General features: G+C 50.7%; 2 protein-coding genes across 2 annotated transcripts in view; both read right to left on the bottom strand.

The window, feature by feature from the left end:
* The window catches only part of sptbn5 (spectrin, beta, non-erythrocytic 5), a 56,402-nt gene extending 48,450 nt beyond the window's left edge, over positions 1–7,952 (bottom strand). The window contains exons 1-3 of the mRNA XM_066694700.1: positions 7,796–7,952; positions 5,455–5,587; positions 3,837–4,004 (exon numbers count right to left, since the gene is read on the bottom strand). Coding sequence (XP_066550797.1) covers positions 3,837–4,004; positions 5,455–5,565 — 279 coding nt within the window. The 5' untranslated portion in view covers positions 5,566–5,587; positions 7,796–7,952. The remainder of the gene's footprint in view (positions 1–3,836; positions 4,005–5,454; positions 5,588–7,795) is intronic.
* Positions 7,953–10,913: 2,961 nt separating this feature from the next.
* ehd4 (EH-domain containing 4) lies at positions 10,914–25,403 on the bottom strand. Its single transcript, XM_066694049.1, has 6 exons — positions 24,890–25,403; positions 22,106–22,282; positions 19,256–19,353; positions 15,822–16,234; positions 14,058–14,222; positions 10,914–13,427 (listed from the first exon to the last, which is right to left on the bottom strand). Exons 1-6 carry the CDS (start codon positions 25,117–25,119, stop codon positions 12,870–12,872), a joined length of 1,641 nt encoding a protein of 546 aa, XP_066550146.1. The 5' UTR covers positions 25,120–25,403; the 3' UTR covers positions 10,914–12,869.
* Positions 25,404–26,143: the final 740 nt, after the last annotated feature.

Here is a 26,143-nt window from a genome sequence, read left to right as displayed (position 1 = left end):
AGTGTGTGTGAGGTTGTGTGGTTGTGTGTCTCTGTGTGTGTGTGAGGTTGTGTGTGTGTGTGTGTGTGTGTGAGGTTGTGTCTGTGTGTGTGTGTGTGTGTGTGTGTGTGTGTGAGGTTGTGTCTGTGCGTCTCTGTGTGTGAGTGTGTGAGGTTGTGTGCGTGTATGTGTGTGTGTGTGTGTGAGGTTGTGTGGTTGTGTGTCTCTGTGTGTGTGTGTGTGTGTGTGTGAGTGTGTGTGAGGTTGTGTCTGTGCGTCTGTGTGTGAGTGTGTGAGGTTGTGTGTGTGTGTGTGTGTATGTGTGAGGTTGTGTGTGTGTGTGTGTGTGTGAGGTTGTGTGTGTGCGTGTGTGTGTGTGAGGTTGTGTCTGTGTGTCTCTGTGTGTGAGTGTGTGTGTGTGTGAGTGTGTGTGAGTGTGTGTGAGGTTGTGTCTGTGTGTCTCTGTGTGTGAGTGTGTGTGTGTGTGTGTGTGTGTCTGTGCGTCTCTGTGTGTGAGTGTGTGAGGTTGTGTGCGTGTATGTGTGTGTGTGTGTGTGAGTGTGTGTGAGGTTGTGTGGTTGTGTGTCTCTGTGTGTGTGTGAGGTTGTGTCAGTGTGTGTGTGTGTGTGTGTGAGTGTGTGTGAGTGTGTGTGAGGTTGTGTCTGTGCGTCTGTGTGTGAGCGTGTGAGGTTGTGTGTGTGTGTATGTGTGAGGTTGTGTGTGTGTGTGTGTGAGTGTGTGTGAGGTTGTGTCTGTGTGTCTCTGTGTGTGAGTGTGTGTGTGTGTGTGTGTGTGAGTGTGTGTGAGGTTGTGTCTGTGTGTCTCTGTGTGTGAGTGTGTGTGAGGTTGTGTCTGTGTGTGTGTGTGAGTGAGGTTGTGTCTGTGTGTGTCTGTGTGTCTCTGTGTGTGTGTGTGAGGTTGTGTCTGTGTGTCTCTGTGTGTGTGTGTGTGTGGTTGTGTGTCTCTGTGTGTGTGTGTGTGTGTGTGGTTGTGTGTCTCTGTGTGTGAGTGTGTGTGTGTGTGTGAGTGTGGTTGTGTGTCTCTGTGTGTGTGTGTGTGTGTGTGTGTGTGTGTGTGTGTGTGAGTGTGTGTGAGTGTGTGTGAGGTTGTGTCTGTGTGTCTCTGTGTGTGAGTGTGTGTGTGTGTGTGTGTGTGTGTGTGTGTGTGTCTGTGCGTCTGTGTGTGAGTGTGTGAGGTTGTGTGCGTGTATGTGTGTGTGTGTGTGTGAGTGTGTGTGAGGTTGTGTGTGTGTGTGTGTGTGAGTGTGTGTGAGGTTGTGTGGTTGTGTGTCTCTGTGTGTGTGTGAGGTTGTGTGTGTGTGTGAGTGTGTGTGAGGTTGTGTCTGTGCGTCTGTGTGTGTGTGTGTGTGTGTGTGTGTGAGGTTGTGTCTGTGCGTCTGTGTGTGTGTGTGTGTGTGTGTGAGTGTGTGTGAGGTTGTGTGTGTGTGTGTGAGAGTGTGTGTGAGGTTGTGTGGTTGTGTGTCTCTGTGTGTGTGTGAGGTTGTGTGTGTGTGTGTGTGTGTGTGAGGTTGTGTCTGTGTGTGTGTGTGTGTGTGTGTGTGAGGTTGTGTCTGTGCGTCTCTGTGTGTGAGTGTGTGAGGTTGTGTGCGTGTATGTGTGTGTGTGTGTGTGAGGTTGTGTGGTTGTGTGTCTCTGTGTGTGTGTGTGTGTGTGTGTGTGAGTGTGTGTGAGGTTGTGTCTGTGCGTCTGTGTGTGAGTGTGTGAGGTTGTGTGTGTGTGTGTGTGTATGTGTGAGGTTGTGTGTGTGTGTGTGTGTGTGAGTGTGTGTGAGGTTGTGTGTGTGCGTGTGTGTGTGTGAGGTTGTGTCTGTGCGTCTCTGTGTGTGAGTGTGTGTGTGTGTGAGTGTGTGTGAGTGTGTGTGAGGTTGTGTCTGTGTGTCTCTGTGTGTGAGTGTGTGTGTGTGTGTGTGTGTGTCTGTGCGTCTCTGTGTGTGAGTGTGTGAGGTTGTGTGCGTGTATGTGTGTGTGTGTGTGTGAGTGTGTGTGAGGTTGTGTGGTTGTGTGTCTCTGTGTGTGTGTGAGGTTGTGTCAGTGTGTGTGTGTGTGTGTGTGAGTGTGTGTGAGTGTGTGTGAGGTTGTGTCTGTGCGTCTGTGTGTGAGCGTGTGAGGTTGTGTGTGTGTGTATGTGTGAGGTTGTGTGTGTGTGTGTGTGAGTGTGTGTGAGGTTGTGTCTGTGTGTCTCTGTGTGTGAGTGTGTGTGTGTGTGTGTGTGTGAGTGTGTGTGAGGTTGTGTCTGTGTGTGTGTGTGAGTGAGGTTGTGTCTGTGTGTGTCTGTGTGTCTCTGTGTGTGTGTGTGAGGTTGTGTCTGTGTGTCTCTGTGTGTGTGTGTGTGTGTGGTTGTGTGTCTCTGTGTGTGAGTGTGTGTGTGTGCGTGTGTGTGTGAGGTTGTGTCTGTGTGTCTCTGTGTGTGTGTGTCGTGTGAGGTTGTGTGTCTGTGTGTGTGTGTGTGTCGTGTGTCGTGTGTGTGTGTGTGTGTGTGTGAGGTTGTGTCTGTGTGTCTCTGTGTGTGTGTGTGTGTGAGTGTGGTTGTGTGTCTCTGTGTGTGCGTGTGTGTGTGTGAGTGTGGTTGTGTGTCTCTGTGTGTGTGTGTGTGAGTGTGTGTCTCTGTGTGTGTGTGTGTGTGTGTGTGTGTGTGTGTGGTTGTGTGTCTCTGTGTGTGAGTGTGTGTGTGTGCGTGTGTGTGTGTGAGTGTGGTTGTGTGTCTCTGTGTGTGTGTGTGTGTGTGTGTGTGTGTGTGTGTGAGTGTGTGTGAGTGTGTGTGAGGTTGTGTCTGTGTGTCTCTGTGTGTGAGTGTGTGTGTGTGTGTGTGTGTCTGTGTGTCTCTGTGTGTGAGTGTGTGTGTGTGTGTGTGTGTGTGTGTCTGTGCGTCTCTGTGTGTGAGTGTGTGAGGTTGTGTGCGTGTATGTGTGTGTGTGTGTGTGAGTGTGTGTGAGGTTGTGTGTGTGTGAGTGTGTGTGAGGTTGTGTGGTTGTGTGTCTCTGTGTGTGTGTGAGGTTGTGTGTGTGTGTGAGTGTGTGTGAGGTTGTGTCTGTGCGTCTGTGTGTGAGTGTGTGAGGTTGTGTGTGTGTGTGTGTGAGAGTGTGTGTGAGGTTGTGTCTGTGTGTCTCTGTGTGTGAGTGTGTGTGTGTGTGTGTGTGAGTGTGTGTGAGGTTGTGTCTGTGTGTCTCTGTGTGTGAGTGTGTGTGAGGTTGTGTCTGTGTGTGTGTGTGAGGTTGTGTGTGTGTGTGTGTGTGTGTGAGTGAGGTTGTGTCTGTGTGTGTCTGTGTGTCTCTGTGTGTGTGTGTGTGTGTGTGCGTGTGTGTGTGAGGTTGTGTCTGTGTGTCTCTGTGTGTGAGTGTGTGTGAGGTTGTGTCTGTGTGTGTGTGTGAGGTTGTGTGTGTGTGTGTGTGTGTGTGAGTGAGGTTGTGTCTGTGTGTGTCTGTGTCTCTGTCTGTGTGTCTCTGTGTGTGTGTGTGTGTGTGGTTGTGTGTCTCTGTGTGTGAGTGTGTGTGTGTGCGTGTGTGTGTGAGGTTGTGTCTGTGTGTCTCTGTGTGTGTGTGTCGTGTGAGGTTGTGTGTGTGTGTGTGTGTGAGTGTGGTTGTGTGTCTCTGTGTGTGCGTGTGTGTGTGTGAGTGTGGTTGTGTGTCTCTGTGTGTGTGTGTGTGAGTGTGTGTCTCTGTGTGTGTGTGTGTGAGTGTGTGTCTCTGTGTGTGTGTGTGTGTGTGTGTGTGGTTGTGTGTCTCTGTGTGTGAGTGTGTGTGTGTGCGTGTGTGTGTGTGAGTGTGGTTGTGTGTCTCTCTGTGTGTGTGTGTGTGTGTGTGTGTGTGTGTGGGGCGGGGGGGAGGGGGGTTTAGCGCACCTTGGTCTTGAGGAAGCGGATGGCGATGCCGTTGTTCTCCAGGAAGTGCACCCTCAGGGTCTTGCGGCTCGGGGTGGGCAGCTTCTCCCCGGAGATGAGCTCCAGCAGCCGGACCAGGTAGACGCCGGACTGCAGCTCCGTGAACACATCCCTGATCAGTATGGCAACCTGGGGGGACCGCGAGACACGGGACACGGGACATCGTAAGACACTTCACACTGCGAGAGTCCATCTTGGCCAAACGCGCTTACTGACTAGAGCAGGGGTCAGCAGCAAACCTTCCCCCCCTTACTGTCCACCTTCGGGCCCCTCGATCGTCCCGACATCATTAACGACTGCATGGCCACGTGTTGACGACCCCCCCACCCGCCCCAAGGGCCCTAATTAGCAGCTGAAGTTGTTAAAAGACCCCTGAGAAGAGTTTGCAGGACCACCACTCCCCAGGGACTGTGCAGCTAAAGACATTCAAGGACACATTGGCCTATGGAAACCTTCCCTCAGCAGAGACAGGGGGGGTGAGAGAGAGAGTGAGAGAGGAAGGAAAAGAGGGAGAGAGAGAGGGATAGAGGGAGGGAAAGAGGTGGTGAATACGTCAAGTGGCAGTGAAATGCAACAGTAATAACAAGTCCCCAGACTGCACTTCTGGGTGTGGCCCCTGGCTCTTGGACTTCCACACGGCCGACGCAATCCCCCCGGGGGCCGGAGAGGCAGGGCGGCTGATCCCGAACAGCTGGAAGCCGGCGGTGCAGCAGCACGACCCGCCTGAGCCCGGCTGACCCCCGAGCAGCGCCGAGAGCGACCGCCAGTCCGTTCCAGCCGCGACGCGTCAGCGGACTGTGACTCAGCGGGGCCCTGCACAGCACGCTGGGGCTGCTCAGCTGTGCGATGTACCAGACGCATGAGGTCTCAATAAGTCCCGTCCAGCACGATTCACAGAGGCAAAGGGCTGGGAATAAAACCATGTTAGGATCACGCAGCGCCTGTCCGACAGGAAGAAGGGGATTTTATATTTTATATGCCTCAAAGTTCAGAGAAGGAATGCCTTTCACCCCAATCACAGTCTAATGACACGGCACTCCTGTCTCTCTTCCTGGTGCATTCCTGCCGGCGGTAGTGTGGTTCGGTGTATTATATGTGGCCGTGCGAGATGAGGCCCTAAATCTGCCTTATCGCTCCTGTCAGGCGTCGTTCTCATGGGACTTTACAGCTACAACAACTCTGATGGGTGGATTTCTTGCACAGGACAATGTAGCGACAACACAAATATGACACAATCCTTGAAACCCGACGGATTTTACACTTATATTCCATCTCAACAAGAGGCCAAAGACCGGAGTTACATCTGAGAGAAAGAAGAGGAGATTTCACTTGTGTTCTTCAGTCAACTCAGTGTCTTAATATATGTTGATTACATCCTCCTTCACTCCGTTTTTATTTGCCATATTCGTGTGTGTGTGTGTCTTTGTACTTTCTTCTAAATGTGTGTTTGTGTGTGAGCTTACGAGTGTCTGTGTTTGCATGGTGCAGCGTGTGTGAGCATATGAGCATGCGTGTGTGTGTGTGTCCGTGTTTGCATGGTTGTTGTGTGTGCGTGTGCATGTGTGTGATTGTGACTCACGTTGTTCTTGGAGAAGACATTGTTGATCCAGTTGGTGTAGGTCTTCTTCTGCATTCCCATCCTCTGCTCCTGCAGCTCGCGGATTCGGACCTGCTGGACGTCCCCCTCCATCCTGGCGGCGCGGGGGGGAGACCTGCGCGGGGGAGAGGAGAGCGTTGAGGATCCCGCAGTGTTGTGTGTGTGGCTCCTGACTTCTTAGATCGCGGGTCAGGGGGGCCCCTGCTGCAGCCGATGAGCCACGGGACGCTCTGTCTGTCAGCAAGGGGCCTCGATGGGTCGATGAAAGTTTCTCCAACAACAACAACAACAACGCAGGAATTTCATACACAAAGGCTTGCGTGTCATACACACCCACACCAGTGTCTGTGTGTCAGTGAGCCCTGTGTCTGTGTGTCGGTGTGTCAGCGAGCCGTGTGTCTCAGTGTGTCTGTGTGTCAGTGAGACGTGTGTCCGTGCGTCGGTCTCGGGGGGCAGGCAGTTTGCATGCGTGCTCTCGGACTGCGGAGGAGGCTGAATGCGCAGCTTGGCCTTTGAGCACAGAGCTGCCATTGTGAGCCTGGCGGCCCTGAGGAATCTGAGCCGGTGGGTAGGGCGCCGGCAGGAGACCAGGGACCGCGAGGTGGGAGTGGGATGGGGGGCGTCAGCACTGCATGACATGGGTCCCAGGGGCCACACTGTGTATCTCATGAGACGTGGGTTTAAACCTATATACTTGAAAAATATGCTGCTGCTTCAGGCACCGATCAGCAGTGAGAGTCTGTGTGCAGAGACCAGGACGAGGCGGGGGGGAGGCAGTCGATCTCTCAGCTCTGTCAGGGGCCTGCAGGGGGGCCGTCTTGGTGGGGGAAATGAGCACAGGACGCTCCACCGTGGGGGGGTGGGAACCGCAGACTGCACCTACTGTAGAGAGTCCCCCCTACACACCCTCTCAGCTATCTTTACTGCGCCTCACGAGGGGCCAGTAAAACTCCACAGCCGTGTTCAAAACAGACGTGACGTCAGCCCCAGTGTGAGGATGAGCCCCTGCTCTGACCGAGACCCCCGCCCCCCCTTGGGACAAGGAGGGTTGTGTAGCGCGTGGAGAAACCCCTGGCTGTGGCTAATGAGTAACCGCTCTTACACACTGGCTACACTGTTACTGTGATCAGAGACGCGGTTTATCAGTCAGCTGCTGTGTTGATCGCCTGCAGGAATCCATTGAGGGCAGATACGAGTGTTTTGAATCTATAATAGCAGATCTGAAGTGTAATATAGTGCGAACAGGAACTAAGACACCCGGTTTAAACTCTTCAGGTTTAGAGCTGATTCTAAAGTGGATGTGCAGACAATCACAGGATAAACACGGATGGAAAAAAGGCAGCTCTGTGTTCATGAATAATTCATGTGTTTCTTTTAACTATGTAAATAAAAAGGATAAACTTGTGTACATACTCAGGGGCATTTAACACATACACTACACTGTGCTGAGAGTCACGAGTCTCACTTCTGCTTTTCTAACACAACGACGCGGAAGCTGTAGGGCTGTCCGGACTGGGTTCCCACCGGCAGGAAAGAGGAAGTTGCTAAATCCACACTGAAGACAGGACTGTATATTGTGATTTCTCTGCACGGCTGAAGCAGAACTGAGTCTCCGTCTCGTTTCGAGGTTTTGAAAGAAAGAAAAGAAAAAACAGCTGTCATTTTGTTCCTTTAAATATATAGAACTTTACTGTGCTGTCACTGTTTCAGTTATAATCACATTCTCTCCTCGTTGCACTAAAGATCTGCACAGCATCCCACAGCGATTCCGACCGAAGAACAACAACAAGCACACAGAGAGCCGCTGAGCTCCTGTGACTCCCCGCTCCTGGTTTCTGCCCCGGGCCGGGAGACGCACCGTCTCTGACAGGTGAGCGGCAACGAACAGCTGATGGGACAGATCACTAGAGCTCAGGTGCGGCCAACGTCGTCTCAACTACACCTCCTCCGCAAGGCCTGTCTGTCTCGTCTCATCCTAGAAATATGTTTCTAATTCCCCTGAGATCAGTCGCTTTATATATAAAAAAAGAGAATTATAGTAATGACAATCCATTTAAGCAATGGACAGGAAATGTACGTGATGGTGGAGTGGAGTCAGAGCGTCTGTCTGTTTTGGGCCCACGTCTCGCTTACTGGAAACAGACTGTGTTGCTTGTTGGACGAACAGAAATGTTTTTAGTTCCATTGTCATGCGTTTGTTTTATATTGCTTCGTTCTCCAGCGCAGTCTTTAAGCCTCCTGTCCTACTGGGCACCCCAACGATTGCCTCCCCATTTGTGCCAGCACTCACCGCAGTCTTTTTATGCAGCAATGGGCACCTTACCTTGCTTTCTCAAAAACTTGTCCTTCACGTCCTTGTCTGTGTCCAGTCCCACGGACTCACTCTGAAGCAGTCGGTCACCTGCTTGTCTTCCCTGATGCGGCGTCCGTCTCCGTCCTGCTCTCCTGTGTCTCGCTTCGCCAGCCAAGACCCGTTCCAGAGTTCAGTGAAACCAAGTCCGAGATAATGAGAGAGAGAGAGAGAGAAAGGGAGCGAGGGAGGGAGCAATAGGATCGACCTTTGAAAGCAATCATGGGGAAGGTATTTACAACCCAACAACACACACACACACACACACACACACACACAACCCTGACAAAGCACAGGCAGTGGGTAAAGGTTGCACCGCTGAGCATGTCTCTCAGCTCTGGATGAAGTGAGAGAATTGAGGGAGGCAAACCAGTGGACGAACAGAGTCTTGGGATGTAATGAATGACTGATGTTAGATTTGCAAATCACTCTTTCACACACCTGTCCCTGCGCAGGGTGAGACAGTTGGGTTTGCAGGACTGAGGCACGTCCACAGACGGGCTGTTGTACATGAGAGTAAAATACTGGCATTACTTTTCACGCTTCCTGCTTCTTTCAACACGTGAAGATTAATGGTGAAATACATTTACCAATCTAATTACAACTGAGGTTCAAAATACACTCACTTCATTTTTGTAGATCCGCTCTTAAGCCCGTGAGCCTGTAATGTTCAGGAAGTGCAGTTTTGGACAGTGCTGTAGTGTTGAGGTCCTGTACAGTGCTGGACAGTGGGATGCTGGGATATCACATGGTCAGGAGCAATGGCTATGTTCCTGAGCTATACACAGACTTTGACAGAACCTGGTAACATTATAGACAATCAAACAGACACTGACTGACCTGTTCAAAAGGATTCCACCACAACATGCAGACATGGGGAAAGAATGGAAAGAACATACATCAACATGTGAGCTCACATACCATGCACTTAACAAGCATTTAACATTCAGCCAACAAGGACAATAACAGTGGAAATTGGGCTTCAAGGCATTCAAGACAGAAAACAGGAGACACTTCTTCACACAGAGAGGCGTCACAATCTGAACAAACTCCCCAGCGATGTGGCTGAAGAGACAATTTGGGAACATTCAAAAACAGACTGGATAGGATCCTTGGATCACTTAGTTATTAATGGACACCAAACGAGCACGATGGGGTGAATGGGCTCCTCTCGACTGGACACTTTCTTATATTCTTATGTTCTTAACAGTGGACTAATAATATAAAAGATCTGTGTAAATACTTGCCTGTATACGTGTATTTTGATTTGACCCTGGGGTTGTGTTGTGGGGGGGTGGATGTGTGTGGATTGTGTGAGGCAGGTGGATGTGTGGGTTTGCTGGGGAAATGGGGTTACAGAGCCCTCCCATACTGGTTATTTAAGGGCAGCCCCAGAGTAATTAGGGGGTGTGGCTTAAGGTATAAAGGAAGCAGGAAGTGGGGGTGTGTGTGTGACCAGAAAGAGCAGAGGGTGAAAGACAGCTCTTCTAATGCTGGACCAAGCGGCATGTCGGTGGCTAGTTTCGTTTTTTTTTCTTTTCCCCTTCTTCTCAAACCCAGTGAGTTTTTTGTTTTGTTTTTTGTTATGTTTTGTTTTGGTACCTGAAGTTTTAACTTTTAAGGCCAAGGTTTTGTGGTGTGAACCTGAGGAGAATTTCTCCATTCCCCACACTGCGGGATAAAGACATTTACTTTTTCACCAAAGTTCTGTGTCCAGTGGAATCTGTGGGCCCAGTTTTATTAATGCCGCCCTTCCAGACCTCGGCAAAGAAGTGAAGGTTGACAGACAGTGCTGTAGTGTTCAGTGTTGGACAGTGCTGTAGTGATGAGTTTCTACGCAGATGATGCCCAGATCTTCCTGTCTTTTCCCTCCTCTGACCCGCTCATTCCCTCTCACATCTCTTCCTGTCTGCTATCTTCGCCTGAATGTACTGACACCACCTCAAGCTCAACCTCTCCAAATCAGATCTCCTCTTTCCCCCCCTCTTCCTCACCTTCTGACCTCTCCATCTCAATCCCCTTGGAATCCACCACACTCTCTCCTTCTTCCGCTAAAAATCTAGGAGTCACCCTCGATCCTGCGCTCTCCTACCCCCAGCACATCACCACGCTGACACGCACCTGCAGGTTCTTCCTGAGCAACATACGCCGGATCCGTCCCTTCCTCACCAACTACTCGACTCAGCTGCTCGTCCAGTCCCTGGTCCTCTCCCACCTGGATACTGCAACTCCCTCCCGGCCGGCCTGCCTGCGTCCACTACCCGCCGCTCCAGCTCATCCAGAACTCTGCGGCTCGTCTGGTGTCTCTCTGCCCGATTCACACACGCTACTCCACTGCTCCGCTCCCTCCACTGGCTCCCGATATCGGCATGCATTCAGAGACATTGACCCTCACCTACTGCTGTCTCAACCACACTGCACCAAGCTACCTTCAGACACTCATCTCCCCATACATCCCTTCCAGATCACTGCGCTCTTCCAGCACCAGAAGACTAACTTTGCCTCCTCTCCACTCTCCTTCCTCCAGAGCCGCTCCTTCTCATCCCTGACCCCTAAATGGTGGAACGACCTGCCCACCGAAGTCAAAACAGCAGAGTCCTTGACCTCCTTCCGGTGCTTACTCAAGACTAGCCTATTCAGACTCTACCTGTAATCTAGTTGTTTATTATCGTGTAAGATTGCACTGATTCAACGCAATGCTCTGACATACCCCTTGCTTTGCATTACCAGTACTCGTATTGTTTTTTGTCATTTCCCCTGTGCCTCCTGTTCCTTCACTGTTAACGATGCCTGCACTTACTAGCTTTTACTATCGAGGATATGTGACTTGTATTGTTTACTGTATATTTCCTATACAAGTGTGTAAATTGCATGATGTTCTGTACTGTCTTTGTACTTTTTATTTATACTCTTATGTTTCTTAAGTCGCCAACAAATAATACATAATTAGTGTTCAGACCCTGTGCTGGTGCTGGTGCTCAAGCTGAAGACAATCTTACTTTGTCAGAACACAACCACACCGCTTCGGCCTACAGATCAAAGCAGAGCATATAAGACAAACGCAAATAAACACCACTCTTGTCCAAACATGTTGAAAGCAATATCTTTATTATAATGATAATTAAAAGATCTTTTGTGTTTTTCTAACTAAAAAATATACACTTTATACAATCATCTCTTAAAAAGTTCCAGTATATTTATAGCACAGGCCTCAGAAACAACAACGCAGCACAATCATTTGGCCCCTTTATAACAACTAGCAAACAGAACAGAGGAAAAACAAACTGAGAGGCAACAGAAAGACAAAGGGACAGACACACTGTGAGACTGAGACAGGGGGACAGAGACATGGTTCAGATATGAAGCGAGTGTGTTAAAGACCCGTGTCCACAATGCTCAGTGGCTGCAGAGGGACAGGGGTAACAGTGTAACAGTGTAGGACACGGGAGACAGGAGTCACTGCCGAACCCATGACATGGGGAGGTGAGTCTCTCGAGGGCTGTAACACACACACCTCCCACAGACAACAATATCACATGAACATTCAGAGGCACTAGTGTAGGGCAGTCGGATCTCCCCAGGAACACGACAGCAGACACTCTAGACGCGCACAGAGAGGTGGCTCAACTCGGTAACTCGGACCTGTCCTTTGACCGGTGTCCCACGACAGTAGGACGGACAGACTAACTCACAACTGTGCACCACACACAGGCCCGTTCACCTGTCTGGCTCCTCTCAACAAAACACACGTGTCCATTCATAGATATATTTAGAGGGAGAGCGAGGGTAAAAAAAAAACGTAACAAAAATAATTTCCCCTCACGCTTAGATTTGGGAACATATTGTACACAAAACTGCGGATATAAAAATCTCTGCAATTATGCAAATATCATTTTATAGATACACAGCATTGCCATCGACTACGAGAGAGGATTCAGGTGCAGATAAATACAGGTTTCGGGGGGGCTGCTCTGGGAACGGATACTGGGTTGGGTCAATTCTCGTCCCAGAAGGCCAGAGGAAGCGACCCGAACGCAGATAAAAGCTCTACACACGAACCACACACGACACACACTGGCCGGGAAGGCACTGGGGACGAGTCTGCTATAGTGTAGCGAACAACAACACGACGTCTCAGAGAGGAGAGCAGGATTATGTGACCGATGCGATGATCTACATACAGACAGCTTGTAACGGGACTGTTTACTATATTCCTGTATACTGCACACCGACAGTCACAACAGGAACAGCGATAACTATTTCACAGATCGAGTGTCGTATCTTTCGCCGGTCGACGGCTCATTCTATCGTTACGGTTTATATGCGTGTCGAGCGGCGCCGCCTCTCAGAGCGCAATCTGCCGAGAGGACTGTTCAGACACCGGGGCAAGGCCGGGTCAGCCTAGTGCTCGGAGTCCTGCGCTCTGTCCAGAATTGCTGGATTTGTCTTTTAAGCTAAAATGACATCATCAGTCCACTGGGTTCTTGTTCTTGTGTGACGCCGGATTAGCCGCAGACTCTGTGCGCGTTAAAGGCCATACTTCGAGCTCTCCGAGACTGCAGATCTGTGCTGTATGTGCGGTTTCTGTTTCTATATAAAAGAGTAATTTTAAGCACGAAAAGAAACGGTGAAGGAGCGGTGAAGGAGTCGGTTTCACACTGGAGCCACCAGCCAGTTCGGCGGGTCTGGAATCGGACAACTTGACATGAAATGTGTATATGTATACGGGGATAAATGAGGGCCAGTTTCCAAACTCCAGAGGACGTCAGTCAGGCCCACGCGTCCTCTGGTCAGGACACTGGGAATGTCTCGGCAAAACCCGGATCTAAGCAGGCGCACGAGAATAGCCCCCGCCTCCAGCCCGCCGTCCATCAGCGCTGGCGCCCGGCCGGAGGAGGACGCCAATCAGACACCAGCCCCGCTCTCAGGTTTGTTTGTTTACCGGTTGAATTATCTTATAGTAGTAGTGGAACAGTGTTACGACTATAAGATAATTCAATATAATGCCCCCGGTTGCCCCGGTGTTGCCAGGCCGGCGCGGTGGGCGCTAGTGCTGCTCGTGGTTGACGTGGGAGTCGAATCCGGCGTCCTTGCGGTGCGCGGGCGGCACCAGGTGGCTGGGCAGCTCAGCCGGCAGCTCGTAGCCCTCCAGCTTGACCTTGATGAGGTGCTGCGCCAGGGCGAACTCCTCATCATCCAGCATGCCGTCCCGGTCACAGTCCGCCAGCTTCCAGATCTTGCCAAGCACCGTGTTGGGCAGCCGTGAGCTCATCATCTCCTTCTTGGCGTTGATGCCGGAGACGCGCCCATTCACCGGGCCCAGGGCGTAGAAGATCTCGTCGTACTTGGGCTTGTCGCGACTCACGATCCAGTCCTCTGCGTCCGCACCGGCGCCGATGCCCTCGCCGTAGCCGTGGCCGAAGGGCCCATCCTGGGAGCCCTCGAAGGCGCCGCCGGACACCGCCTGGGCCGGCTGCCGGCTCTCCTCCTCGCGGATCATGGTCATCAGGCCCGAGATCTTGTTGGCCAGCATCTTGTCCACCGACTCGATGAGCTTGACCTTCAGCGCCGGGAACTTGCCGAAGTCGTAGTGCTCGAGCTGCTCCTGTGAAACAGAGCGATGCGGCGTCACCGATTACACCGTCTCCACACTGGCTCGGCCCTCACTAGCAGGACAGAGCCTTTTTTAACACAACAGCCCACAGGACAACAGCTCTAGCCCAACACCTGCAGCTACCGGATCCACAGAGCAGGGTTAATACGGGTCAATATCAGAGCTGGACCCGAAGGATAAGTAGTTTGATTCCTAGCTCAATCATCGGTCTGCTAATTAGTGTGATAATGCGTCCAATCAGCAGAGCCCACCTCCAACTCTGATGCTATGGTGATGACGTCTTTAAGGGACGGGATGGAGATTAAGACTCTTAAGAGCTGAAGTGTCCTGGCAGAGGAACCGGACATCTGTGAGGCACAGGCGGCACTTCCAACACACGCCACTAGAGGGCAGTGCTGACTACTGCAGAATACATGCAGTCTTGTATTGAAATTAGATCTCTCTCCCTCTGCCTGTCCCTCCTCTCTCCCTCCCTCTGCCTGTCCCTCCTCCTCTCTCCCTCCCTCTGCCTGTCTCCTTTTCCCTTCTATTCCCTCTCTCTCTCCATCTCTCTTCCCTCCTCTTCTCTCCCTCCCTCTCACTGTCCCTCTTCCCTCCTCCCCTCTCTCCCTCCCTCAGTACCTGCATCTTGGTGACGTTGGGGAAGTCCCCGGGTGAGATGTGATGCTCCCGCTGCAGCGCCAGGTAGATCTCGGGCAGTTTGCTGATCAGCTCCTTCTTCTTGCTCTCCTTCCCGAACAGCGCCGGCATCTCCTTCTTCAGGTGGCTGATGATGTAAGCGTGGACCTGCGGGGGGGAACGACAAGAGGCATCACACACAGATACATTCTCCGAGTGTAACACACACCGAGGTAACACCCTATTCCTCAAACCACGGGGTGTTAACTGTGCTCGAGTGAGATCTGAGCATTGCTAGGAAGCCGGTGATGAATCTGATATTCAAAGCTTCTCATTCCTGGAGCTGGAAAGACCGCAGTCACCGTTTCCTCCCTTTGTCTCAGCGCGGAGGACTGGCGATGGCCTCTGTGTTTTTAGGAAATTGTTAATAATTATAAATATAAAAACTATTTATATTCTCTGGGAACGCAGTGCTTCCAAACCAGCCAGATTGATTTCTTCCCTTATTTTCCGTGTTATTTATTTATTAGAGGACATGTATATCTGTCCAGGATGTCCGGGTCGGTGAACGCCAGCACCTGGGCCAGGAGATCTGCGAGGGGCCAGCGGGGGTCTGCGGTAAACATGACAGTCAAACGACCGTACAACGGCCGGGGGCTGGGCTGGTCCCGGTTCAAGGAGAGAGCGGGAGATACGGCAGAACCAGAGGAAGCGCCGGCCCCAAGCCGTCTCTCGATCCTCGTACTTCCTGTCCTGGGGCCCTAGAGGGCAGAGCGCCGCCTGACTCGCCCAGCTGACTTACCCCTGATTGGCAGGAAGGGGGAGAGACACACACACACACACACACACACACACACACAAAATTCCTGGCCGGTGGCTTCACTGAGTAACACTCCAGGAACAGATAAGACCGGCCCGGCTCTCGGCTGCCCTAAAAGGGATTGTTTTTATCTGGGTGTCTCCAGAACCAGCACAGCCACCAAGTGACCGCTGGCGTTTAAGGACACGGTGAGGCCTTGAGTACGTCCCTTACTGCCGAAGCCAAAAATAACTTGAGCTGCGCCCCCCAGCGCCGACACCGGGGCGCACCGGAGCGCTGAGGTGCAGGAAATGGACTCCAGCAGAACCGTGGTGCTGCTCGGTGTCTGAGGCCTGGGGTCGGGAATCACGTCTGCGATGCGTTTTAATGATTCAAAGGAATGTTCATACATACACAGGCAAGTCACACACAAACATACACACACGCATTAACACACAAACACAAACACACACACACACACTGACAAACCCATAAACACAAACACACACAAGCCACACACAGATATAAAAACAGGCACATGCACACAGGCAAAGACAAACACATACACGCACTCAAACGCACATGCACACTCACACACACACACCGATCAGTCATATATTATGAGCACTGACAGGTGAAGTGAATGACACTGATAATCTCGTTATCATGGCACCTGTCAGTGGGTGGGATATATTAGGCAGCAAGTGAACATTTTGTCCTCAAAGTTGATGTGTTAGAAGCAGGAAAAATGGGCAAGCGTAAGGATCTGAGCGACTTTGACAAGGACCACATTGTGATGGCTAGACGACTGGGTCAGAGCATCTCCAAAATATGCAGTGCCGAGCGACTGGGTACCAGCGGCTCCAACACACAGTGACCGCCAGGGTGTGTTTAAACGGTGCATCCCAGACAATCCCCACCAAACTACAATGGAGTCACTTTTAAAAACAACACAAAAAGCGTGTTACCTTGGCGAGGCGGGCGCGCTTGATGAGGTCGTTGAGCTTGCGCAGCGCGGCGTTGCGCGGCAGGCCCTGGATGTCGCGGAACAGGTCCTGCGCCTCGGCCTCGAACAGCCGCCGGTTCTCGGGGTTCTGCAGGGGCTTGGCCCAGAAGGAGCCCAGGTAGACGCGCACCACCTCGGGCGTGTTGATCACCTTGCCCAGCGACCACATGAGCGCGCCATACACACGCATGAGCTGCTGCGTGTCCACCTGGTCGGCCTTGTTCAGCACCACGCGGATCTTGTCGTCCTGGCCGCGGAAGGCCCGGATGGCCTCAGAGAACTCGTCCGAGATGTCCAGCTTGTGCGCGTCGAAGAGCAGGATGATGCGGTCGACCCGCTCGCCGAACCAGCGCAGCACCTCCGCGAAGTCATAGCCTGCGGGGGGGGAAGAGAGGAGAGATCTGTGAGTCACGTGCACCCCCAAAACACCCCCCCACGACAAACACACACACAACAACACAACATGCCTGCACACACTCCTACACACACGCTAAAAACGCAGGCATGCACACACACAAACATGATATCTAAATTTTTTCTTTATACATTGTGGCTTTAAAGAAGAATAACATCATGTGGAGGTGGGAAATCAATTGACCATTGAAATTGACAGCATCGAAAGACATGCCACCACACTTCACTCCTAGATAAGGACTTTGACACACAAAAAATACCACAATGCAGCGGTGCTCGTTTATTCAACAACTATCCTTCTGCTCCAGCTCATGTGCAGCGCTTGTTTTATTTGGCAACACCGCTGTCTCGAGAGGAGAATTAAGCAGCAAGAGTCCTTCTCAGCACTTGTGTACACAACACAGAGCGTAGAGAAGCCCAGTGAAAACGCAACACAGAGCATGGAGAAGCCAAGCCACCGACAATAAAGACTGAAGACAGAGCCCACACAATGCGCAATAACGGTGTGGGGTCAAGGAAACCCAGAGGCCGCCTGACATCCAACACATAAGTAACACCGACACCCGCAGCCCCGTATTATATATTTATGGTGATAACAGATGCCACGTTACTCTCTGCTTCATCTTGACGTTATCTCAGCAGGAGCTCAGAGATAAGTCCGCTCGTCCACTTTCCGTCCACAGACCCCCAAAAAACACCACATATTTTCACCAGGCCAGGCAGGGATACCAGGCAACCGGAGCCGTTTTCAACAAGGCACGAAGCCGGGGCCGACTGGAACAATAGGGTGAAAGTCTTGAATGCCACTAATGTCTGCAGCACAGCAGTCCCAGCAGGACGTCTGCTGTGAGCCGAGACGTGCGCTGTGCAGCTGCGGCCGAGAAAACCCTCTCTCTCAAGAGCAGCCCCTCAAGTTTCTATCCCTCCTGTCAATCGGGCCGGCGCGACAAGGGTCCTTGGGTGACCTTGGGCGGTGCGGCCCGGCGGGGAGCGGTCCACAGTTACAGCCTCCACCTCAGGCATGACCTCATCGTCTGCTCCGGCGTCACGGTCAGCACCAGGCCTTCGAGGCGAGCGAACGGGAGGGAATGGTCTCAGCGTTGAAAGACAACCTCGTGACTGAAAGTGAAAAGTGGTTTCTATATAAAGAGGTTAATGTTTTGAAGACTTCCCCAGGCAGTTTCGGTAATCCAGCAACTTCTCTTTTCCCTGCACTCGTTGCAATAGAGAGAGGACTCGGCTATTTTTACAGCAAACTGCCAACCCTTTATCGTCAGCTGAATCAGCATTGATTAAAAAAACACGTTCTGACAACTGAATTCTTTACAGGGTGAAATCCACGTTTCTCCAAAATAAAAATGCCAGTTTCTTAAAGTCAAATCTCTCTCCACAAGGAATTCACAACGACCAGAATGAACAAATGATTGATTGTTAAGTGGACAGACATCCTCCCAGGCGCTGTCTACAGTCCACCGCCTCTGCACGTGTCCTGCCATCGAGACACTTAAAGACGGGGACTGATGTGAAGCCCCCAGCTCACACCCCCCCCACCCCGAGCTGAGCCAACTGCCATCTGTTCTGCAAAGCCAGTCTTTTATTGCGGTTCCTCTGGGGTTTTTTTATTTTAAAAGAGGAACCAGAGCAGTTTGAGGAGCTCCGCTGTTAAAAACTTTCCACTAAATATCCGTTTTGGTTTCACTTCCCTTTGGTTGAAGTTCAAAGCTGGGCAACGGCCGACGAAACCGTGACCATCCCTGCCCCCCGGCCCCTGTGGCACATTCGCAGACCGCACAGGCGTAGCTGCACAGACTCGCAGGATGTAGATCAATCAATCGATCAATAACATTTCTCAACACACACTCACTGGAAGGAGTGACTATATAGGATGACACACAACACACACATCGGCCCATATCGATCCAGTCCTGGGTGAAGGCTCCCCCAGATGTTTCCACTTGCTTCTCTTTTTCATCTTCCCATCATCCTTGTGGTCTTTTCAGTCTTTTCTCATCTCTTGGGATCCATTCAATAGCTGCCATTGTCCATCTTTGATCCGTTCTTCTCGCAATAAATGCATTATATCATTTTTTATGTGAATGAGCCAAATGAAAAGCAGCTTGCGGTGACTCACGGAGCATGACCTCATCTGGGACGTCTCGGCTGTGCTTTGCCGAACGCCACACAGAAGGGCTGGGAGCAACAGCTGAACTACCTTTAAATTACATCACTGTAAAGCAGCCGCAAGTCAGAAGGCAGCGATTTTGTCAGGATCAAGTCGACCTTGTCCCAGTCACTCTCTCCACCTCTGTCTCTCTCCCTCCACCTGTCTGTCTATCTCCCTCTCTCTCCACCTCTGTCCCTCCCATTTGCAAATGAAATAAAAATGAGGAAGGATCGCTAACACAGGAAACACGACAGGATACAGGGACACAGACCAGGAGCAACCAGTAACACGCTGGCGAGAGGAAAGTCGTCCATCTCAGACCAGTCTGCCGAGGTCACCCACCACAGACTGAACCAGTGTGACCCATTCCAGTCCCAACTGCAGCCCAGTCCACACGACACGTGGGATATTGCGGCACAGGAAACTGGGCAGAGACGAACAGCTGCAAATATGGTTTTGTTTCTTATATATTTAGACTCCGTGACGGACTGGCGTATTTCGAAACGTTCAGCCGGGAAGGAAAGATTTCAGATCTGGGCGAGGTCTTCCTAACGGGACGGACCGACTAGCATTTACTGCACTTCACTGTGCTTTCCTGCATGCTCTTGTGCTTTTTAACCGTGAGATACTACAGTAAGGGAAGCTCTGTGGAGGCATTCAGGAGAGATCTGATGGTCCGTAGAGACACAGGACTTCCCTCTTTCGGTTTCACTCCCTTTAGCTTGAAAAAAAAAAAAAAACACATGACCTTTTAACACAGTTCCTTTTTCATCACAATTTTCCCAGGTATGCCACCACTCTCTCTCTCCCACACTGACCTCTGCTGAGGCGCTGCTTCTCCCCGGAGAGGATGCCCGGGGTGTCGATCACACTGATGCTCTGCAGGACTTGGTTTGGCATCTGGGAGCAGATGAACCTGGGGACAGACATGGGGTCAAAGGTCAGGGGTCAACACCAGGCTGGGTCAAAACACCACAGACTGTTAGGACAACACAGGGCAATCTCAGATGCCTGAAGGACGGGCAGACAGAAGATGTAATTTCTGAGGAATTGCCCGGATTTCTCTCTGACCCTCCCAGCCAAGCGACGGAAGATGGAGACACGGTGACTGGGACAAGTACACGGCATGTTTTACAGACCGGCAGAGGAATGGCCCTGCAGTGGAAACGGATCTGTAGGGGTGCAGGAGCGAGCACAACCACTTTGTATAGAGAGATTGTGCGTGAACATGTGTGTGAGAGAGGAAGAGCCATCACAAAGAAGAAGAGCTTCCATCACACCCCGAGAGAGAGCGAGAGAGAGAGAGAGAGACAGAGTTAAAAAGTGAAGAGGAAACGAAACAAACAAACAAAAAAATCCCTGGAATGCAAACCGGTTTGTGGTTTTCCCAACTAAGTCGGCGCACGTGCACAATGGAGCCGCTCACACCGGAGACGCACGGCTCCCAGCTGGAGAGAAATCAGGGAAATGAAAAACCCTGCTTTGCATGCATGTGTAAACAGCAGAGCTCCACGGGCCGCCCTGTACCGCTGCGCGTCTGACTGCATGAACGTAACAGTCTCTGAAGAGCGTTTGCCGCTCGCACCGGGCGCCCAGGCGCTGGGTACCGAAAGCCGATGCGGTCCGGCCGTGGAAACGAGTCAGGAGGTGATTGCAGTGCAGCGGCGACCCGAGGGAGCGATTTGAAACCATACACTCCTCTGCAGTGGGAGGAGAAGCAGCAGGAAGTCTGTTGCATAATGACGATCCTCACTACCTTTCCTTTCAACACCACGCACTGCGTCTCTGCCCGCTCAGCAGAACACACTACAGACGAGGGTTATGACAGAGCCTCGCTGCTGCGGCTCAGAGCAACGTAATGGCAGCCATGACATGCCAGAGCAGGAAAGTCTGTGCCTGGGGACAGCATCACCGCGACGGCTGTTTGTGTGTGTTGATGGGTCTATTTCACTTCAGGGGACAGAAAGGTTGGCCATTGAGGGTATGGGGGAGGGCGGTGGATGGGGCAGAGAGAACAGGTTTAGCCGGAAAAACCGAGACAAAAAGGGTGTGGAGTCTTGAAGTTCTTACCACTGAGTAGAAAGACACAAGGGGCATTCAACCAAAACACAGAGAGACTCAGTTCTCAGTCATCAGGCCTCACAATGGTCACCCCAACCGTGCCCACCCCCCACAGCCACCAGGACGGGGCAGGAAGGGAAACCAGGTATCCCGGGATCTCTGCCTCTCTGCTGTTTTCTTTCCTGCCTTTTCTGCCTTTTCCTGCCACTGGTAAAATAAAGCCCACTGGTTTCCTTTTTCCCTAGCAGCCAGGACTTCAAAGGAAAACCAACGGGCTTTGTTTCTCCCCTGCGCTTTCCGGTCTTTTCCGGTTCCTGCTGTCTGGCATGAGGTTTCAATCAATCAATCAATCAATTTTGATCAACACGGCCCTTTGCAGAGTTGCCACAGAGCGCTTTACACATCGAAAACAAGGTTGCATTACTAATAGGAGAAGATATCTTTCAGTTTGGGGAACAGATTCAGCTGATTCAGGGACAACTAGATAGATAGCAGTTTACTGGACTAGATAGACACAGGCGATTAAATCCCTCCAGAGCAGGCCAGGTCAAGTCCATGGTCCATCACACCGCGCGGAGCGACGTGGAAATGAAACGTTTTTACGAGTCTCGATGAGCAGTTTTCATTTACATAGCAAACAATACACACAGACCTAACATAAGCAATCTACCAGGACACTCCAAGCAGGATACGAACTGGATAAGCACCAAGACGGCAGCGAACACAAACCCCCCGGTGTCTTTGACTGTGTGGCAACACTAAAGCCCCCTAATCCTGTGTTTGTCTGTTGTCTGAAGCTTCTGTCTGGGCTGGAGAAGGCGTGTTGGCCTCGATCTCTCCGAGCAGAAAAGACCTTCAGAGCTGCTGTTTGCAGAAGCCCGTATTTAAAGTAGCACTGATGCCTATCTGCAGGAATTGGATTGAGACTCCTTAGTGAGTAAGTGAGAGTGAGAGTGTGTGGGTGTGTACCGTTCCTCCACCAAGGTCGTCTTTTAACCTTCAGCGCTTTCCACTCCTTCTCTCCCAAACGCACTTCCCACAACACTTCTGCAAACGTGACCTTTTCGAGTTTCCCTTTATCTTCCAATGGCCACTCCATGTCTCATTCCCTAAGATGTACGGTAATATGTATTTGTTGCTAAAGGACTTTTCCTTGGAGCGTATTATCCAACTCTCCACTTCAGTCCTATATCCTTTGATCGTGAATAACCTCCAAAAAAGAAAAAGAAAGCCCGGGCCAGATTTCAGAGCCGGCAGGATGGAAATAAGTGTTCAGGGTTCGGTGCCACTGGCCGCTCACTTCCTCTGCAGAAGGAAACTGCAACTTAATCTCACAGAGACCCTGGCAGGGAATCGCAGCCAAAGACTGCAAACACTTAAGAGAACAATACCCTTCGCATTCCCCACACTGCACCTTACGCCTGTGCCTGTTTTCACGATCACGGTGGCGTTGGAATTAGACGGTTCAGAACACATGAAATAAAGATAAATCATCTATCCCCCCCTGGAACATAATGTGTGCAGGTGATAATGAAAGAAGTGCATTTATCGGGGTTCACTGGTGGGGGAAAAGACCCGAGCCAGCGATGGGGGAGCGCTCCACGCACCGGTTGAGGAAGGCGTTCCCGAAGGCGTTCAGTTTGCGGAAGGGCTTCTTGGGGTCCACGACCAGGGCGTTCCCGGGGATGACGCCCTCGTTCTCCCCGTGCATCACGGCGATGAAGCAGTCCGTGGTGGGCTCGGGGCCGATGCGCATGCCCGGGAAGTCCTGCTCCAGGAGGTACCTGAAACACAAGGACACACCACGGGGCTCAGAGCTGGGGAGGGACGGTTCACGCTCAACACCCCCCCCCCCACACGCTTGGAGATGCTCCGACCCCAGGGACCCCCAACCCACCCTCACCACCCCTTCCACTTCCTCTGACCTCATTTCCTATAAAACTGGAACTTCAATTAAATGTCACTTGAAGGTCAAAACAAAACAAAGCCCTCTTCCCACCCTGCCACACACACACACACAAAAATAGACAACATGACAAACATTCACTACATATTGTGAGACACACTGAAAACAGGGCTGCAGTCGGGTTCCTTTCCCACCTCACCTCCCTGCAGAGGACGCTCAGAGCTGACGCAAAAGGCAGAGTAAATATTATTAACACACTTTGGCACGGTGCCACTGGCGTGTCTGCAGACCGGCACACTTCCTGTCCCCCCCCACGCCACCCACAATAACTCTGCGACACAGACTGACCTCTGAGCTCTCAGACAAGAGACCCCGGGGTCAAGGGACATCCAAGAACTCTTATAAACAGGGCTCTTGAGTTTTATTTTTGCAATTTATATTTTTAGTCTGCAAAACATTTTCACGAATTAACCTGGCATCGCCTACAGACTGCGCATGTGCAATATTGTGCATGGAAAGGAACTGCGATTGTTTTATGTTTAGATTTTCCTGTATTGCATTGTTTTTTAATTGTGTCATTGTGGAGTAGGGCTTTTTCTGTTGTTCTTGTTGATTTTTGTTTCCTTAAAACCACTTTTTACTCCAATGATATCCAAAACGTAATTTCATTAGATTAGGTGACAATTCAAAAGCAAATGAAACCCCCAGTTCAGCCCACGGAGCCAGGATGTGCGGTCTGTTAAGTCAGGAGTGCTGCAGCCGTCACTTGCAATGATATCGCGTGGATCAAAGTATTGATTCATTCCTGCGCTGGCATCGAAGACAGACTTTCAGAGAATATATACGAGCAAAATCACACAATAACTCAGCTAGAGAAGAAAGGCTGACTGTAAGGACAAGATAAACAGCAGACGGGTGACGCTGTGCAGTGGTGCAGGTTTGTTTCGGGGTATCAGCAATGTGTGGGATGCAAAGATTGATGCTTTACTGATTATACAATAAATGGATAAAAAATAAGTTAGTTTGTCTGTGGTTTGTTAACAGAGACTATATTCCTGACACAATAGTCCCGTCCAGGACAGGGTGACTGCAGGTAATTGCTCGGCCCGAAGCCGTGCCATTTATCTTGTTCAGTGCATATTAAGGGACAAATTTATTTGACAAGTCTGGTATTAGAAAATAAACTGAAAACTGTGCAACTGGCTGCACTGCACTCAGGAGCACAAACCCCACAGCTCGGCAACAGGCAGGGTGGCACTCTCAGTTTTCTTTCATAAACCTCCTTAAAATGCACGGAAATCCCATTTATCTTTCAAGGAACAACGAGGGGTTGCAGCAATATCAATTGTTGCACACACGAGTGATTTGAGTGCAATCTGCTGGGTTGTGTGTGTGTGTGTGTGTGTTTGCTGTTATAACAAAATATCCTGTAGATTATTGACTGACTAGGCGGGTGTGTTGCTCAATAATTGATACATTTTGTGCATCCAAATCACTGTAAAACATGACAGATGTCTGATTCCTGCCCTCTCTTTACTTTTAAAAGGTCATAAGCAGCTAAATGTGCAAGAGATGATTGTGTCTGTCAACAGCATGATGCCACGCCCACGCAGGGCAACGCAAGAGGGCGAGCGGGTGGAAATGTACTGGTTTGAGCAGTTCTGTCCTAAATCCCAGTGGCGACTGTCCAGACTCCCCTGGCGCTTCTCTTAATCCCCGGCGTGTCCGATCTGACAGACACACTGATAATGGGGTTTATTTTGGCTAGTCTTATCAATTATACAGCCGAGCCCAAAACAATCCGGCCAGACCTCATCAGTGACGTAATAAGGAAACGCAAACACGTGGGGCTGACGTCTCCATTCGGAGCCCTCGTTTCCATCATAATGTATACATTTATAATTACTTTTTGATTGCATTACTGTGTCGTCTTGTGCATGTAATGTGGTGCGTTTTTAAAGAATTGGCAACACCAGAGCACGCCAATAAAGCTAGTTTGAATTTGAATTTGAATACAGAATACGTTAACGGTGCCAACGAGTTACTTTAATTAATAAATACAATCATAAGAAGACATAGATATAGATAGATACTAGTAGACAGGAGAGAGACGAGCTGCGTATTTAGTGACCGAATTTAATGGTCTGTTTTATGATGCTCAGTTTCAATGCGGTTTATGCATCATCACCTTCATATTATTATTAATAATAATAATAATACAACTATGAGAGGGACTCCAGACGCCCCACGTCGCCGCCCTGACAGAAGCTGCGTGCGTGTGGCGCAGATTCCTGCAGGTCTGCGCAGCTCTGCAGAATCCCAGCGATCCCATTGGTGGAGCCGCGCAGACCTCGCTGCACGAAGGCGACCAGTTTCACCAGGGTGACATTCAACAGCCCCGTGGTCAAGACGGATGCCACGCAAGCCCACACAGTACAAGAACAACTACACCACCGCCGCCGCCGCCCCACGCGTGTGTCGATACCTGATGAAGGTGGTCTTGCCCGTGGAGTACTGCCCCACCAGCAGCACCATGGGCTTGCTCTGGAAGTCCGCCGCCTCCAGGGCCGGCGAGTGGAAGTCGTGGAAGAGGTAGGTCTCCTCCAGCGGCAGCAGCTTCTTGAGGTAGAGCGACTGCAGCCCCTCGGTCACCGTCTGGAACATCTCGCCGTCCTTGTTGCGGCCGCCCTGCTCCTTATTCACCCAGCTGAACATGGTGCCGCCGCTGCCGCTGTGTGTGCGGAGAGGAGTGCGGTGTCTGTGCGTGGCAGCCCTCTCTCCCTCTCTCTCCCTCTCTCTCTCTCACCCGCTGACTCACCTGCGCCACAGCGCCAGCACCCCCTCTGACGTCAGCCCGCCGCCTGCTGAATATTCATGAGCAACGTGGGGGGTGGGGCAGTTTTAAGTAACACGCATTTAAAAGTAACAGTAAACTCGTTACTGACGCTTTGAAAGAAAGGCCCTATTGCTCAGCGAGGCTTTGGCTGCTGTCGTTAGTATCTGCCATGGTCGGTCTCGGCGCAGATCTGTGTCTGTGCGGCTGCGCTTTGCTGCCCTCTGGTGAAAATGTACGGATGTGTGAGTCGCTGTGAGTCTCTGCACCGCCTGGTGGGCATTTCTGTATCAGTGCAAGATGTACCTGTAATACACAGTAATACTACTAATAATTGTATTATAATTATAGTACAAAAACACTGTATTGTACAGTACTCTGTGCTGTAATATCCTTTTTTGCACTGTAAGACACTGTGCCGCACTGTGATGCGCTGGACTGAACTATAATTATAACTATATTAAAATGATTAGTAGTATTAGTTATTCACTATAGTGTACTGTACTGTAATACATATTGTATTATATGAGACAGAATCACTGTATAGTCCTGTCCAATCACAGCCCGTATAGCCATCATATCGAAATTGCAGAACAGAAAAAACAGAAATAATTGACTGACATTATTCTATAATTTCTCAGATTTGATCATGTGTCATGCAAATAATCATAGATACACTCATATATATTAGAATATTAGGAATAAGCATTTATTCCCTATGTGTAGAAATGACCAGCTTATCCAAGTTTAAAGTGACGAGTTATTTAACACGTTACCGAGTTTGAGCAAGAACAACACGTTCCTGGGTGTAACCCCTTCTGTGTGTTTTCTACAAATATTTCATCACAATTTTGGGTAAGAATGAATACACCAAGTGTTTCTTGAGTCAGATTATTATCATCGTTA

The sequence above is a fragment of the Amia ocellicauda genome, chromosome 21 (assembly GCF_036373705.1).
Source record: "Amia ocellicauda isolate fAmiCal2 chromosome 21, fAmiCal2.hap1, whole genome shotgun sequence".
In the NCBI taxonomy this organism is placed as follows: domain Eukaryota; kingdom Metazoa; phylum Chordata; class Actinopteri; order Amiiformes; family Amiidae; genus Amia; species Amia ocellicauda.
Note: the sequence above shows the minus strand (reverse complement) of the source record. Positions and strands in the feature narration are given on the sequence as shown.